This window comes from Elephantulus edwardii, unplaced genomic scaffold (assembly GCF_000299155.1).
Source record: "Elephantulus edwardii isolate Elephantulus edwardi_28Jun2011 unplaced genomic scaffold, EleEdw1.0 scaffold00009, whole genome shotgun sequence".
NCBI classification, from domain to species: domain Eukaryota; kingdom Metazoa; phylum Chordata; class Mammalia; order Macroscelidea; family Macroscelididae; genus Elephantulus; species Elephantulus edwardii.
The window spans coordinates 165,183-182,576 of NW_006399759.1; the positions used below are offsets into that span (position 1 = coordinate 165,183).

The 17,394-nt window shown below is 44.7% G+C and overlaps 1 protein-coding gene across 1 annotated transcript in view; it reads left to right on the forward strand.

Annotated features, from left to right (window-relative positions):
• LOC102848992 (calpain-13-like) overlaps window positions 1-9,078 on the forward strand; it is a 96,202-nt gene extending 87,124 nt beyond the window's left edge. The window contains exons 18-21 of the mRNA XM_006880680.1: window positions 4,751-4,826; window positions 6,833-6,961; window positions 8,043-8,098; window positions 9,052-9,078. Of these exons, the coding sequence (XP_006880742.1) occupies window positions 4,751-4,826; window positions 6,833-6,961; window positions 8,043-8,098; window positions 9,052-9,078 (288 nt within the window). The remainder of the gene's footprint in view (window positions 1-4,750; window positions 4,827-6,832; window positions 6,962-8,042; window positions 8,099-9,051) is intronic.
• The last annotated feature ends 8,316 nt before the right edge of the window (window positions 9,079-17,394 follow it).

Below are 17,394 nucleotides of genomic sequence, written 5' to 3' on the forward strand. Positions count from 1 at the left end.
TGATCTCTGGATTCTCAATTCGATTCCATTGATCTATGTGTCTGTCATTGTACCGGTACCATGCTGTCTGACTGCCAGGTATGTGACACATTATCTCTCAGCTAACTCTTTTTCAAGTCAGTGTCACAAATATTTGCAGAATGAAACTTGCCATTGAGTCCAATTCATGACGACCCCTAAGTGTCAGGGTAGAGCCGGGCTCCATGGGGTTTTTCAGAGGTTATATTTTAGAAAGTAGCTCGTCTCACCTTCATTCTAAGGCAGTTCTGCCTTGGAAGGTGCTTCTGGTGACTCTGGTTAGCTTCTGGTTAGCGGCTCAGGGTGCTATCCATTTGCACCTGTGTTCCCAGTTCTGCTTCAGGTTTGAGAGTCATGAAAGAAGGCCATCTCATGGGGCACTTGCATTCTTTTTTTTTTCTTTTTTATTCATTTTAATGAACATTTACAGAGATTTTGGATTTGCAGTCATTCACTGTTGCACTTTTCTCCCTGCCCGTCCCTCCCCCTCCCCAGTTTGCTCTTCTCTTTGAAAAGTAAAAGAAAAATTCCTTCTTCCCCCCCACCCCTGCCACCCTGAGTATACTCAACTAGGCAACCTTCATTCTGAACTCTTGTGATAACCATAATACCCTTTCATATATCTCTTTTAACCTGTTCTCTCCCTCATCTGTTTCAATGCAGTATACATAATTTATCCAGTTTTTCTCGTTCTTACCCCAACCCTGATGTCAGTCCCATTCTACAGCTGTGGCACTATGCAGTGTTTGTCCTTTTGTGACTGAGATATTTCATTCAGCATAATGTCCTCCAGGGTCACCCATTTTTAATAATATTGAGTTCCTTGTTTTTCAATGCAGTGTAGTATTCCATTGTGTGAATATACCACAGCTTCTCTATTCGTTAGTTTGTTGATAGGCACTTGGGTTGTTTCCAACTCCTTGCTATTGTGAACAAAGCTGCAATAAACATGGGTGTGCATATATCTGCTTGGATGGCGGTTATGCACTTGCATTCTATTAGGAAAGCTACAACATCAGGACGCACAAGGCAACTCCTGATAGCAGAGTGGGAGTGCTTTAGGAGTTTGGAAATGGAAGAGGTCTATATGGATTGTAGCTGAACTGCCAACTGCCTCCTCATTCTCCCGGGCCCACTGCAGGATCCTCTCTCCACAAGCCATCCCTTCTCTCCCAATCCATCTGCCGGAAGGGCCTGTCAAGTGCACAGATGTGGTCTGAGGCCTCAGTGGCTCCTCATTAATCTCAGGACATTCTCAGCTCCTCCGAGTGGCACACAAGCCCTTCTAATTCTGGGTCCAGGAGAAGCCACTTACAGAGCCCTACCTCAGAGCCCCGCACTATTGCCTGTAAGCACCATGCCCTTGCCCCTGACCTTAACCTCTTCTTTCTCTCATTCCAAGACCAGCCAGTGACCACTCAGTCTGAGAGGCAGCCTCCAACATGCCTTGTCTGTTGAGCCTTCCCCAAAGACCAAGCTGCCCTGGGTCCCTAGAGTTTCCATCTCCCTGGTTCCTAACATCTATCTAAGCCCACACTTGTTAGGGCAGGCCATAATTTTGCCTTATTTGCATCATTATAAATAGCATCTGCATGTTATAAAAGCAATATTTGTTTATAGTGAAACAATAGAAAATACAAATGGGCAAAAAGAAATTTAAAAACCCAACACGGATGCGCCAACTAAAAAGAAGTATTATCACCTAGTGAACATTCTTCAACATTTGTCCTCCAGTATGTGCATGTTTACATACGTGTGTACGCGTGCATACCAAGTCCATCCTGACTTGTGGTGCCCACATCCCTATCCGAGCATACCTGTGCTCCTTAGGGATTTCAAAGGTGAATTTTTCCAAAATAGATTGCCAGGCCTTTCTTCCAACGCACCTTCTGAATGGACTTGGCCCTCCAGTCATTCAGCTCATTTGCACCTCTTAGCAATTTAGACACATGATATTGAAATAAAAGTATAACCTGCTTTAAAAAAAATAGCTTTCCTATATGTCAGTTTCTACATATTTTTAAAGATTCAGTAAAACACCAGGATGTGTTACTGACTCCCTGTGGGTCACTGAGTTCACTGCCTGGCCTTGTGCTGGTATGACCATCTGCCATTAACTTTCTGGTCCTCCAGGAAAAGGGTTCCATGTGGTCCTCTTCTGTCCTCAACACCTTACGTAATTTCTGACCCACAAATGCTTAGTTAAAAAAAAAAGAGAGAAATGAACAAGTTAATATTTCTTTCAGAACACTCAGGTCTTCCTTTATGACCACTCTGGTGCCCTAATGGTTAGAAACTGAGCTGCAATCTCAAAGGCACATGGTTCAAATCCACCACTGCTCCTCAGGAGGATGGGCTATCTCTTCCCATGTGATTTACTGCCTCTGAAAACCTGATGGAGGGTCAGCTATGGGCTGGTTCCAACTCAACAGCACACAATAGCAACTACAACAAGAGCCACAAAAGGTCAGAGAAGCTGCCCTTTTCACAGCCTTTCTCCCACAGTTGGCTTCTGTCACACTACTTGTGAAGTAGCATGCCTTTGGATCAGGAAGGCATGCATAGATCAAATTTAATGGGGGTTTTGTTTGGGTTTTGTGATTTATTTCATATTGGTTTGCATATAAAATCCGTATGCATTGTGTATCACACTCTTCTTCATCCACACTGTGTTTTGTACAATCATTCCCTTACACTGTGTTTTATAAAATTAATCACCATTGCCTACCACTACCTCGTCTTTTCAGCTCCTTGCCAGATCTTTCCAATTTCCTTCAAATTTAAGGGTTTTGAATTTACTCCAAGCCCCAGAGTGTTAAAAGTGAACTGAAAAGTTGAAAGACTGGGCCCACCCGGAGATGCCTTGAAAGAAAAACCTGCAGATCAATTTCTTAAAACTCGGCCACTGGAAATGCTGAGGGGCAGAGCCTTGCTATGACCCCCCATAGGTCACTGTGAGGTAGGATGGGCTAGAAATCCGGCCTCTGGCACTTCGTGTGCAATCCAAGGAGCACGGCTCCCCTCCCATAGCACCAGTTTCCTCATTCGTGAAGTAAGGATGGTGAACCAGATTAAAATGAGAACCAGGCAGAGGTAGAGAAGTTCCATTTGAATGTGGGAGCTATCTTGTGTGGGTGAGTGTTGGTGTCATTCTAGCCTGCATCTGGGCTTGGAACCACCGTGCAGTCCACACAAGGCATTCTCGAAGCCCTTTAGAACCTCTTATTATTTATTTACTCCACATCACAGACCTCTGGTAGTACTGTAACGAGTCCCATACCACTGCTGTGGAAACTGAACTCCGAGGTTACAGGGCTGATAAATAATCAAACAGGCTTTAAAACAAGGTCATTTGCCTCTAAAATCTGTGCTCTTGATGGCTTGTTATTGTTGTCAATAGATGCTGTCAAATTGTCTCCAACCCACAGCAACTCCATATATGGCAGAGTGAAGTCCTGCCCCGCCCTCATATTTACAACAGTCCTATCTATCTGTTGTTGCAGTCCCCGTGACAGTCCACATCATCGAGGTCTTCTCCTTCGCGCATAGTTTTCTAAGCCGGGGACTGGCTTTCCACAATAGCATGTCCAAAGTATGAGAGACGAAGTCTCATCATCCTTGCCTCTAAGGAGCACCCTGGTTGCACTTCCTCTAAGACAGATTTGTTTGTTCTTTCCACAGCTCGTGTATTCGGTACTCTTCTCTAACACCACAATTCAAAAGCATCAATTCTTCTACATCCTTATTATCCAACTTCCAGATGCCTAGGAAGCAACCTGAAAATACCATGTCTTGGATCAGGTGTACCTTAGTCTTTAAACTGAAAGTCTTTCTCTTTAGCATTTTGAGGAGCTCTTTAACAGCAGATATCCCCAGTGCGACACCTCTTCTGGTTTCTTGACTGCTGTTACTATAATCCATTATTGCAGCCACTGTTTCTGTCCATCTCATTGAGGGTCTGCCTCTCCTTAAACACGTTGCCGTACACTTTTTAAATTGACGACCGTGCTTGGAAAGACATTTGCCATCATTTGCGGCAACTTATTAATGGATAGTTTTCAAGTATGTTGTCCTTTGCCAGGGACTGATCTCCCCACTAACATGCCCACATACGTGAGGTGAAGAAGTCTCACCGTCCTTGCTTCTGAGGTGCCCCCTGGCTGCATGTCTCCCCGCACAGAGTTAATTGTTCTTTTAGCAGTCCATAGGATTATCTTCAATATTCTTTGCCCACACCACAATTCAAAGGCACCAATTCTTCAATATTTCTTTTTCCTTTTTTTTTGTTTGATTTCTTGACATTTATTATATACACATTCTCTTATAGAGAGCCTCACATCTCCTTCAAAAGCAGCAGGTAGTCTGTTGGTTAGATTTTTAGGTGCCTTGTCCAGAGTATGGAGGAGAGGAGAGGAGAGAGGAGAGGAGAGGAGAGGAGAGGAGAGGAGAGGGGAGAGGAGAGGAGAGGAGAGGAGAGGAGAGGAGAGACTGGCAGGGAGCTGAGAAGGAGTGAGCGGGCTGAGGAGAGGAATGCACAGCCTGCAGGCTGACAGCTGGGATGGCTGATTCTGGCAGCTGTAACTCACACCTGCCTTCCTCTCTCCTCAGCTCTGCTGTCCCGAGTCTCACCCACATGTGAGTGGGGAAGCCTCTCGGGCTGGGGACTGGGTTTCCAGAACTGCCTTTACCCAGGTGGCAATGGGCCTCACACAGGCTTCTTTTCCCCTTTCAGTATGCTTTCCGGAACTCTCAGAAGGCGTCTGGGGTGCTCCTGACCTCCGATCTGTGGAAGGCCATAAAGAACACAGGTACGGGGGTGCTTCTGAGAGGTGGAGATTAGGGGCTGTGTAAGTGGGGGAGGGAGAGAGAGATCTTTAACATTCTGTAGGTAGGGCTGAGTCAACCACACTGGGCAGTAGTCAGGGGACAGATAAGCAACAGCATCCATGTCTGTGTCTCTGTGTCCTCCCCTGGGTTACACTGACCTCTGTGGGTTCCCAGAGCTCTGGAGTGGGACTCCTGGGCTCCATCCTTCCCCATCTGACTTCTCACAGGCAGGTCCGTTTTCCTAATTGCCTTTCTTCCCTGGCACAGCGCTAATTGTGAGAAAAAAGCCCTGAGTGATTGTTAACCTACCAGACCTGGAGCTCAGCCTTCAAGATGCTTGCACCTCAGCATCTGGGCCATCGGGGTTAAATATCCACTTGCAGACTAATGATCTCTCTTTGCGGAGGGTTTGGGGGCTAAATTAAATCAAATGGCATCTATCTGCTTCAAGTAGGAAAAAGCTTTCAGTCTGGGGGTAATGATAATAATGCCGTAGGGCGCGCTGAGTACTTCATCGTTCACCAAGAACTTCTCCTCACGTCTCCTGTGACTGTCGACACTACCCTGTGGACCGCGAAGGCCAGGAATCATTATCTCCACTGTGCTGGTGGGGAAAATGGATCACGGGAGAGGTTAAGTCAGGAAATTACCTCCTTCCTGAGGAAAATGTAAAATCACCCTCTCCCCAGTTAGCTCTGGCAGGAGTGGCCCTGTGGCCCCCCGGCTCAACTCCTGGTCTGAAGACAGAGTAGAAATGGGGGTTTCTGCCCTTGTGCTAGTAGAGATCCACCTCATTCGTTGTTCAGAGCACAGAGCTCACTGAGCATGCATCCAAATCTCCCAGAAGACTTGTTAGAACATAGAGTGTCCCACCCCAAGAATTTCTAACTCTGGAGGTCTAGGACGGGGTGGTAAGGAGATGCACTGTCAGCCTGAAGGCAAGCAGTTCGAATCCCCCACTTGCTCCTGGGAGAAAGATGGTCAGCAACTCCTATGTGATTTGCTGCCTCAGAATACCTATTGGAGAGTATTTTCCAACTCAGTGGTCTCAAATATCAATGAGCTTCCAGGGGATATTGATGTCCCTGGCCCAACGATCACACTTTGAGAACTATTGCATTGCCAGTTAAAAATTAAACTTTAAGGGGGGAGACCTTATGTTGTTTGCAGAATAACAAAAGGGGTCAGGGCCAGAAAGATAAAGAAGGGATGGAGTTAAGGATAAGAAAACAGGGTGCATTGGGAATGTGATCAGCTAGAGGGTGCATTCAAAGGTGTCCCTGTGAATTATTCCAGAGAAATGAAATGGCATTGGGTCACAAGAGACTCTCAGGCCACCAGGCTATCCCCTTGATGGAAGGTTTGGCTTGAAAGTATCTCCTCATGTCCCATGATTCTTGGCCTGTATGCAATGGTCCCTATGTGGTTGGGGCTCCCTGGACCCCATAACTAGATATTCACAATGACAAGGTCCAACCCAAGAGACCAAAGAGAACTCAAGAGAACAAGGGACCTCCAGTCCACCTGAAGCCACTTTCTAAGTTTCTATCTCTTCTTGAAAGACCAGCCTCTTTCCTGGAGGAGTGACTTTGGGATTGAACCCTGACTTCCACAGACCTCACCTTCCCACACAAGAACCCACAGGCACGGAGGGAGAGAGCAAGTTTCTTTCACAAGATTGTTAGCAAAGAGAAGTCTGACAGTGGAGGGCTGGGAAAGAAGCCCACACGTCCTGGCATCTTCCCCCATGCGGGTACTAATGGAGGGCTGTGAAGTCTGAGGGGTTCCCACAAGAACAGTGTCTTGGTTATCTAGCTAACCAGTCACCAAAACCAGAGCATGTTGGGTGGATGGGCTGCCAATTCCGGCTGAGTAGGAAATGACAGTGACACTAAGGCGCTTTGAATGGGTTCATCAAAACCTTGTGAGGCAGAGAGCTGTGCCCACTTCCCTCCTCCCACTCACCAGTGCCCCCCTGTGGCCCCAGCCTTCCTTGCAGGGATCTCCGTCAGCAGAGAGCTGCTGGGCCTCCTGAGCCTCCGGTACAGCGACCCTGTGGGCAGGGTGAGCTTCCCCAGCCTGGCCTGCCTCCTGATAAGACTGGAAGCCATGGCAAGTACGTGCAGCCTGGGGATGGGAGTGCTGGCTCCCTGGGAACCTTGATGATGGGCACGGGACACAGGAGAGGACCAGGAGCACCTTCCAGCCTGAGCAGGACAACTTGCCCCAACTTGCCTTAGTAGGAGCTCTGTGTAGGGACATTGGCTCCTAGAGAGACTTGTCGACTTCAACCTTATCACAGAGCACCAAGCTCACAGACCCAACCACCCACTGCACCTGCCCTTATCTCCCCACCTCAGCTCCCTCAGCCCCCATCGCTCCACTCAGCCCCTCTCAGGAAAAGAGTTACTTTCAATCACTGGGTCTCCTCTCCCAGTTGTGTGTCTAGTTTAAACTACTTTGCAATTGCGCAACAGCAGACTTTTGGTCTCTGCTGAAGGAATTTCACAGGCAAGTGGCTAGACAGGGCAGAAAGTTTCTCCCTAGGCTCCAGAAATCCAGCTCTGCAGGCCAGAGGTTTTGACACTTTTTAGCTACATAACCTTTTGTCTCAAATTAAAACTCTAGTGAAACCTCAGACCGTAATGAGGTTCAAAACAGAGTGACTGTGAAGTAGAGCTGGGCTGCCCCCATCTGCCCAGAGCTCCACCTCCCACCTAAAAACCCCCAGGGCTCTGCAGAATGCACTCTGAAAACCAATGAAAGAGACAATCGATAAGGACAGAGGGTCTAGAGCCCTGGGGGTGGGAGGAGAGAAGCCTGAGGCACAAGCCAGAAGACTCAAAGTCAGATAGGGGGAGGCTTCTAACTTGGGTCCATGAAATATTTAGTCAAAGAAGGCTCCATACCTCCCTCAGGCCTAGGGCAGAGAGTTTCAAAACTAAGGATGCTGGAAGAAAAGGGTATGAGCCCACTGTTCACAGAGATTTCTTTTGAAGCGTGACTCTCCAGCCACCCCATGCGTGGATAGAGAACTTGGCTGGAAGAAGAGGTGGGAGGCTGGGCTGCATTTGGGGAAAGGGGGGAGGCCTTGTTCAGAATGGCCACATGGCTGTTCTCTTGCTAAGGGCCCAGCCTGCCGACCTTGGCCTGTTTCCTCTCCTTCCCGTGATTGAACCTTTCTTTCTTTACCTCAGAGGCTTTCCGTAACCTCTCCAAAGACGGGGAAGGATTCTACCTGACAGAAACAGAGGTAAGCTGCCTTCCCCTCCCAGGCGCTGGGTGCAGCCCCAGACTACCTCTCCTGGCTTGCTTTCAGGGGGCATTTTTCACCATGAGGATATTAAGCAGTTCATCAAAGGCCAGCCAAGCTGGGGCTGGGGGGAGGCTGCCGCCAATGGCCACCTTAATATATTGCTGGCTGCCACAGCTGCTTTAGGATCTTGGCAGACAGATTTTATTTTTTTCCAATAGCTTAATAAAGCTGAGGATTATGTGGGAGTCGTAAATCCAGGAGGGGACTAAGGAGCAGCAGAGTGAGCTCACTGTACATTAAAATTACTCCCACTGTGTTTCAGAAAGAGCCTCCTGACCTGGTCAGCTGGTTGACCTCAGGAAATTCTTGCCTCTCATTCCTTGACTCTTAATGGAGTAGCAAAATGGGGTTTGGGAAAGGCGACTGAGGCCTCCTTCTTAGATTGGAATTAGCTAGAAAGCCCTGAGGAGAGTAGACTGAGCTTTAGCCCAACTCTGTATTGAAACTACAATGTATTGTTACAAAGACAAACGAACTCCCCTTTGGTTGAGGGCTTGACAACTCTCCAGAAAGTTGGTGGACTGAACCCACATAGAGGTGCTTTAGAAGACAAATCTGGTGAACTGCTTCCAAAAGGTTGCCACTATTAGGAACGATTCATGGGGAACTGAAAAGATGGGGTGATAGTGGGCATAGATCCACGATGATTTATTTTATAAAACACAATGTGAGTGAAGGAATGTGTGAAACACAATGTATATAAATGAATCACAATGTATATGAATTTTATATGCAAACCAGTATAAAATTTTAAATGTTAAAAAAAAACAAACCCAAACAAACGAAAAAGTTTTGCCACCTTGAAAACCCTGTGAAGCAATTCTGCCCCCATGGGGTGGCCATGAGTTGTAATTGACCCAACAGCTGCTAACAGGATGTTTATTTCTCAGTGGATGAACCTTGTCATGTACAGCTGAGACAAGAGGTAGAGCAGCCCCGAGAGCCCAGGTAAGTAAGGCACGGCTTTGGATCATTTCCTATGGAGCAACTTTCTGCTCCTTCACCAACCCAGAGGGATCTGTGAACAGAGGTACAGGGACACACAGGACCCTCATTCCTGTAGGCCAAGGCTCAACTGCTCTGGACCCCTGAAGTCCAGAGCTTATGCTACAGATATCAGCCAGGCCATGGGGACCAGTGGGCTTCATGGAGGAGGGAAGTCTGAAAGACTTGACTGAGGAATAGAGAATTCTGAGGTGACTTTCAAAAAAGAGAGGTGATCATTGATCATAAGAAAGGCGAATGTGTAGGATGGAAGTGGCTGGTCAAGCCTGGAAGACAGACATGTTTTGTCCCTCTCTGGTTTCATCACTGTAGGTAGTCTCCAGGTTATGAGTGTCTGAGGGACACACAACTTGTGCTTGTCCTTTAATGTTATGCAAATTTGCTCTCACTCTGAAGGGATTGAATCATCTCCTGCTGTTACTACTGGTAGGCACTGCTGACTCGTGGCTGACTGGGTGTCCAGGGCTGCAAACCACATGGAAGGACATTGCCTGTCTTTCTCCCTGGAACGGCTGGTGAATTCAACTGCCAAGAGCTGCTGCCTTTGGACTGGGAGCATAGCAGGAGATGGACGGCACCACCAGGGCTCCTTAAATCAACTTCCATTCACAGCAAATCCTCTATCATCATGTTCACTCACCCTAAGTACAGCTTTGAGATCACTGACAGGACTTCAGATGGGTTTGGGGAGCGGGAGCTTGGGTTGATTGTGTGTTTGTTTTTAATGAGAAAGTTTGCATGCATATGTTCTGACTTGCTTATAGACCTATTTAAGAATGGATTTCATTTATAACCTAGAGACTTGTACATGCAGCTTTGGACAAATCATGGGCATCTCTTCATCTTCTGCTAATTCATTTTATTGATTTGCTTACAAAGTTTGTATACACTTTGTTTCACATTATTCTTGATTCATACTGTGTTTCATACAATCATTGTCATGCATGATGGGTTTTTTGCATTTTTAAATAAAATTGTTATTTTATACTGGTTTACTTATACAGTTTGTATATATTGTTTTTATACCAGATCTTTCCCCTTTACTTTATCCACCCTCCCTCCACTCAAATTGTGCAACCCTAAAATTAACCCCCTTCCCATCATTATCCCTCTGCTTCTACCATCCCCTCCATTGGATCCTCATACATATTTTACTAGTAATCTTTCTATTTTTACAATAATGGTCTTAACCAGTATTTATTCTTATGGGACTGAGTTAATTCACTTAGCATAATACTCTCCAGTCCCTCCCAAGTTAGGTAGTGATTTTCAAAATCATTTCTCCTGCATGCTGCATAGTATTCCATCATGTGAACTTACTATAATTTCTCAATCCGTTAGATTGTCATTGGACATTGGGCTGTTTCCATGTTCTCACAATGGTGAATAATGCTGCTATGAACATTGGTGTACAAATCTCTATTTATGCCTCACTTCTTATTTTCTCGGGGTATATTCCAAGCAATGGAATAGTTGGGTCATATGTTCAGCTTTTTGAGGAAATGCCAAACTGCCTTCCAGAGTGCTTGTATCATTTCACAATCCTACCAACACAGGACAGAGCAGGGTTTAGGGCTGTTGTACATAGGGTCGCTATGAGTCGCAAACGACTCGACAGCACATAACAACAACAACCAACAATATAGAAGAGTTCCTATCTCACCACATCCTCTCCAACATTTATTATTTGTTGTCTTGTTAAACTTTGCCACTGCTACTGAAGTGAGATGGTATTTCATTGTGGTTTTTATTTGCATCTCTCTTATTGCCAGTGATTTTGATAATTTCTTCATGTGTCTATTAGCTATACAAATATCTTCCCTCTGTGAAAACTCTTTCCACATCTTTTGCCCATTTTGTAATTGTGTTATCAGGTTTTTTCTTGTCAAGGCCCTGCCCTGTAGGATTCTGTAAACTTTTGGTATGAGATCCTTGTCTGAAATGGTATTGCCAAATGTTTTTTCCCCAGTCAGTATGGTTTTTTTCCCACTCTGTTGGAAAATGTTTTTGATGTGCACAGTGATTTAATCTTTAGAAGGTCCCATTCATCAATTTTATCCTCTTCAAATTGTGTATTTCTGTCTGTATTTGGCAATCTAAGCTTGATCCCCAGTTGTCTCTTATGAGCTTTATAGTTTGGGGCTTTACTCCCTGGTCTCTGATCCACCTTGAGTTGATTTTTGTGTTTGGTGTGAGCTGTGGATCCCGTTTCAGCTTTCTGCAGGTAGCAGTCCAGTTTTGCCAACACTGTTTGTTGAAGAGGTTGTCACTTCCCCATTTGATAGGTTTTATTTCCTTGTTAAATATCAGTTGACCATAGGTAGCTGGTTCTATTTCTGGGTTCTTAATTCTGTTCCATTGGTCTATGTATCTATCATTGTATCAGTACCATGCTGTTTTGGTTTTATTGTAAGTTTTGAGGTCAGGGAGTGCTATGCCTCCCACCTCATTTTTGTTTTTTCAGAAGTATTTTGCTTATTGGGGATCTTTTTCCTTTCCAAATAAGCTTGACAATTTCCCTCTCAGTCTCCTTAAAAAATTATTTGATAGCTGCATTGGGATTACCTTCCTTTGGAGGCTCATATGTGAAACCATTTGGATTCTGAGAGGTGGGTTCTTCTTGTTTTAGTTGAAGGTCAGGTGTAAACTGATTGGTTTTATTTGGTTCACAACCATGTGTGAGCTGATTGGAATTATTGGATTTGGTTAACAATGAGCTGTGGACTGGAAGCCTCTTGTTTAGGTCCAATCAGGGCCTGAGGCATGGGCATGGGTATTTATTTATTTATTCTCCTCTTCCTCTTCCTCCTCCTCTTTCTTTTCCTCCTCCTCCTCCTCTTCTTTTTCCTTGCTGTGTGCCTTGAATCAGAGGAGATTGCACCTCCTTCTTCAGCAGAGCAGAGCATTTGGTGTGCCTGGGATTTAAAAGTTGATTGGGCCCTCTAGCCTACAGCCCTCAGGCCTGGTGTTGTGTTTGGTACGAACATTCTTCTAAGTGATACAGTCCTTGTCTGTCAATTCACTGTACTGAGGTAACTTGGCATTGCTGTGATACTGAACGCCGTGCCACTGGTGTGTCAAATGCCATAATGGTTACTCATGGTGGACAGGATTTGGTGGAGCTCCCAGATGTAGACTGGCTTGGAAGCAGGAGTGGTATCCACCTCCTAGACAACATGCCTCTGGAAACGCTATGAATTTAGAGAAAAAAACAATAGTTATAAAATAGAGTTCAGGTCTTTTGTTCATATGGTGGCCATGCATGAGTCATGCTCAACTCAATGGCACAACAACAACATTGGGATTTCATTGAACATGTAAATTGCTTTTGGTAGAATTGTTGTTTTCACAATATTGAGTCTTCCTATCCATGAACAGGGAGAGGTTTTGTTTTGTTTTTTTTTCCTTTATTTAGGTCAAATCATGGGTATCTTGAGACACCAGTGTCCACACAGCTAATCAAATGTGCTGGCAATTAACATCATGTCACATTTCCTCTGCAAGCTTATTTTCAAGGAACAGACCTAGAGTTCCACTGTCTACTTTCCAGCTGTGGCAGAAGCCCCAAGTCTGCTGAACTCCTGTAGGACTGTTGTTATTGTTAGGTGCCATCAAGTGGATTATGGACTCGTATAACCCCATGAAAAATACCCCTGAACCTTGTCCTATCCTGAGCCAACCTCACTGTCTCTGACACACTTGACCCCAATGCCACAGTCATGTGTCAATCATCTCATCTACAGACTTCCTCTCCTGCGCTGACCTTCCACCCTTCCAACCATAATGTCCTTCTCCAAGGACTAGAGAGCTCAGCCATCTGTGTTTCCCATTGGTGGATAAACTCCTGTGCTGAGAAGACAGTATGTACTTCTCTTGAATGTTCCACTCTTACTCCAGCTCTGCAGTCTGGATTACTGTAGAAAGACTGGACAAGTCAGAACTTCAAATACGAAGAACTGACTTTGCTGCAGAGCCCAGGAGTGGGGGTGGGGGGGGCTCTCATCTTTAGCCCTCCCTGACAATTCTCACCTGGCATCTCTTTAAAGTGTAAAGTTCTCCACACAGCACTCCCATGATCAGCTCCCACTAGGACTCATTCCTCTATATTATTTTTGTAAATATCATTTACATAATCTCCTGATCATGTACCCTGAAATTAAGAGACAGACACTGCCTCCATTAAAAACCCAATATTTTAGCATAAGTATTTCCTGATGAACCTTGGCCACCTCCTAAATGAACACATCAATAGTTTCATGGAGATCATAGTTAACTGGACTCAACTGTATTCAACTCTGTTCTTTTCCTCTTTTCCCTATAAATAGAGCATTTCATAGTTTCTAGTTTTCTGATACCGATTCCATTCTGCACAATTTCTAGTACCAGAGATGACTGTTCAAGTATATCTTTAAGTTAATTCACCTCATAGGGCCTAACATATTGAACTTTTTTAATAACTGGATTCCTTTTCACCAGAGCCCTCGTGGACTAGTTAATAACATACCAACATACCAGGCTGCTAACCCAAAGGTTGATTGTTTGAATCCTCCAGGTGCTCCACAAGAGAAATACAAGTCATAACTAACCTGATGGCAAGGGATTTTGTTGGGGTTTTTCCTGATGTGGATTTCTATTTCCCTCTTAAGTTGTCGCCTTTCCTGATTTGAAGATTTTATAAGATGAAAGTATAATACAAAGTCGTATAATATAAAATCATGGTTGAGTTTCGATCTCTTTCGTGACTTGCCATTAACATTCCTAGAAATACTTTTCTACCTTTTTATCCTTCAGTTCAATAGAACACATCTGTTCAATCTCAGCTCATGGTACTTCACAGAACTGGAGGCAGGAAGGTGAGAATGTTGTGCTTCCAAATCTGCAAACACGCTTCCCTCTGTAACCCTCTCGTCCTCTGGCTGCACTAAGGATGCAACTCCGTCCCGTGTGAGTGCTCTGGATTCATTACCTTCATTACCTTCCAGCTTACAAGGCTGATTGAATAAACGCTCTTCTCTGTCTTCTGAATATTAAACTTTTCTCTTTCTTTTGGATTCTCCCAGTCCTTATTTAAACACATCCATCTCCTAGTCCCCACCAGCTACAGCTCCCTCTCTTTCCTCTGTCCACAGCCACACTTGATAGAACTGCTCCCATAACCTCCCCCTCCATTCTCCCTGCTTCAAGCCGTACACCTCGGTTATCCCCTCTACCCCTGACTCATCATTGACTTCTCATCTCGGTTTGCTATATCTACTCATACATCCTTCAAATCCATTTCCTGCAGCTTTAGAACACTTTTGGAATATCCAAACCAAAGCATTTTAATAAACCTTTCAATTCCTTCTCCTCACTGTTCATCTAAGTTTAAGGTCACTGTTATGTACCACAAGAGCCTGAAGAGCTGGTCCCTTCTCATTCACTTAACTCCCACCTCATTGCCTCTTTCCTCGCACATACCAGCATCTCCTTTATTTCCTTCTGTTGTCCATCCCTCTCTGAACTTCAATCCTTTGCCCTTCCTGTCTGCTCTGCCCTGGGGGTCAGTCACCTAATTCCTCACTGGTTATGTGTTAGCTCAGTTGATCCTCCATATCATCCACTCTTCCCCAATCACTAATAGCACTCAGTCCATACACTTTTTGTCCATGCCTTCCTGGTTTTTTTTTAAAGAAAGCTTTCCTGAGATATAATCCATCTACCCTATAGGTTATCCATTTGAAGTACAGAATTAAATGGTGTTTAATATAGTCACATAGTTGAGCAACTAGCATCTCTAACTTTATAAATTTTTCCATTACCATCTAACTTTAGAGCCTTTTACAACGTGTCAAAGAGAAGCCTCATTCCTATCAGCAACCACTTCCCCACCATCATGCCATGCCTACAACCCTAGGCAACCAACACACCAGTCTACTTTCTATCTCTCTTCTGGCCTTTTTATGTAAATGGAATTATACAAGATGTGATCTTTTGTCACTAGCTTCATTCACATAATGTTTCCAAAGTTCACCAATGCTGTGACATATATCAGAATGTCATTCTTTTTTCCCCACTGATTAGTAATTGTGTGGCAATGTCACATTTTATTCATCCATTTATCAGTTAGTGAATATTTCTATTGTCCAGTTTTTAACCAGTGTAAAAAAGCTGTGGTCAACATTGTCTAAATTTTTTTGCAAGGATGTTTGTTTTTATTTCACATAGTTTTATTTATTCCTAGAACCAACAGGTTGATCCTGTAGAGGGTAAAACCAGAATGCTCTTTGGGGGCAAGGATTCTGAAGCTTTGTCTGACATTCTTTGGACATGTTGCAAGGAGGGAGCAGTCCTTGGAGAGGGATGTCATGCTTGGGAGGGTAGAGGGGCAGCGCAAGAGAAGAAGACCCTGGATGAGATTGATTGATTCAGTGACTAGGGTAATGGGGGTGGGTGTGTCAGAGACAATGAGGTTGGCTCAGATTAGAGCAAGACGCAGAGCTGTTGTACACAGGGTCGCTACGAGTCACGGGTGACTTGAGGGCACATAACAACAACAGGAGTGGAATTGCTAAATCATGTGGTCACTCTAAGTGTAATATTTGTCAAAAATCATTTTCCAAAACAACATTTTACATCCCCAGTAGCAACAAACAAAGCTTCCAGTTTCTTGACATCCTTGTGAAAATGTGCTATTGTCTATCTTTCTGGTCACAGCTATAGAAGAAGGAGCTCTGGCGGCTTAGTGGTAGGAAGCTGTGCTGCAAACCCCAACACATGCAGTTTGAATTCACATGGTGCTCCTTGGGAAAAGAATGGGCACTCTTCTCTTGTGTGATTAAATTCCTCTGAAAACCCACAGGAAGGTCAGCTATGGGTTGGTTCCTACTCAATGGCACTCAGTACCAGAGAGAGTGAGGGGGATCTGGATGGAGGAAAGGATTATGTGATCAACTGCTAGCCAACAGGCTGAAAGTTCAAACATACTCAGGGAAACCTAGAGAAACAGCTTCCAAGAGCCTCCAAGAACTCACTGTTTCCTGGTAATTATAATGTAAGTAAAAGCACTAAGGTAAAGAAACAAACAAAACAAACAAAGAAACCAAAAAAACCAGAAACCAAACCCAACCGGCAAACTAAGGAAAGGTTTGCACACAGAATCAATCTTAGAGGGTTAACAAGGATGAGAAGGGGGGGGGGGGGCTAAAATTTAATAGGTAAGTTAAGTGACAGGAAAGTCAATATGCAGTAAGAGTTTGATTGGAGTCAAAACGGACTCAGGTGGGTTTTCAGAGGCAGCAGATCACAAGGAGGAAACACCCAATTTTCTTTCACAGGACAGCTAGTGGTTTCAAACCTAGTGCCTTCGTGTAGACAACACAGCTCCTCATCACTGTTGCTGTTGTTAGGTGCTGCTGCTCATGGCGGCCCTATGAACAGACCTGAACCCTGTCCTGTCCCATACCAGCCTCATCACTTGACATCCTTGAGCCCATTATAACAGTCACTGTGTGTCAGTCCACCTGGTTGAGGGTCCCTCTCTCTCTTTGATTGACCCCACACCTTTCCATGCATGGTATCCCTTTCCAAGGAATAGCCTTTCCTAGAAACATGTCCAAAGTATGTAAGATGAAGTTTTGTCAGCTTTGCCTCCCAGAAACACTCTGGCTATACTCTCTCCAAGACTTCTCTGTTCTTTTAGCATTCAGTACTCTTCTCCAACACCACAGCTCAAAGGCATCAGCCCTTCTTCTGTCATTTTTATTCATTATCCAGCTCTCTGATGGCATATCAAGTGATTGAAAAGATCATTGAAAAGTGATGCCTATCAAGTGATTGAAAAGGTCTGAATCTGACACACCTTCATCCTCAGACTGACATCACTGCTCCTCAGTAAGTGGGAGAAATCCCTGACTGCAGACTTTTACATCTTCTGATCTCTCCCAATTGCTGGTACCAAGTATGTTGATAGTGGATCCAAGTAAAATGAAGTCATTGACAGTTACAATTTTTCTCCATCTCTCTGACAGATGATGTTGCCTATGAGTCCAGTGGTGAAAATTGTTGTTTTCTTGATGTTGAGATATAATCCATATTGAAGCTATCCTTATCACGAGGCCAATAGATTAGAGAGCTCTGGTGGCTTAGTGGAAAGAAGCTGTGCTACAAACCCAAAAGGATGCAAGTCAAATCCCACCAAATCCTCCTCTGGTGCAATTTACTGCCTCTGGAAACCCACTAGAGAGTCAGCT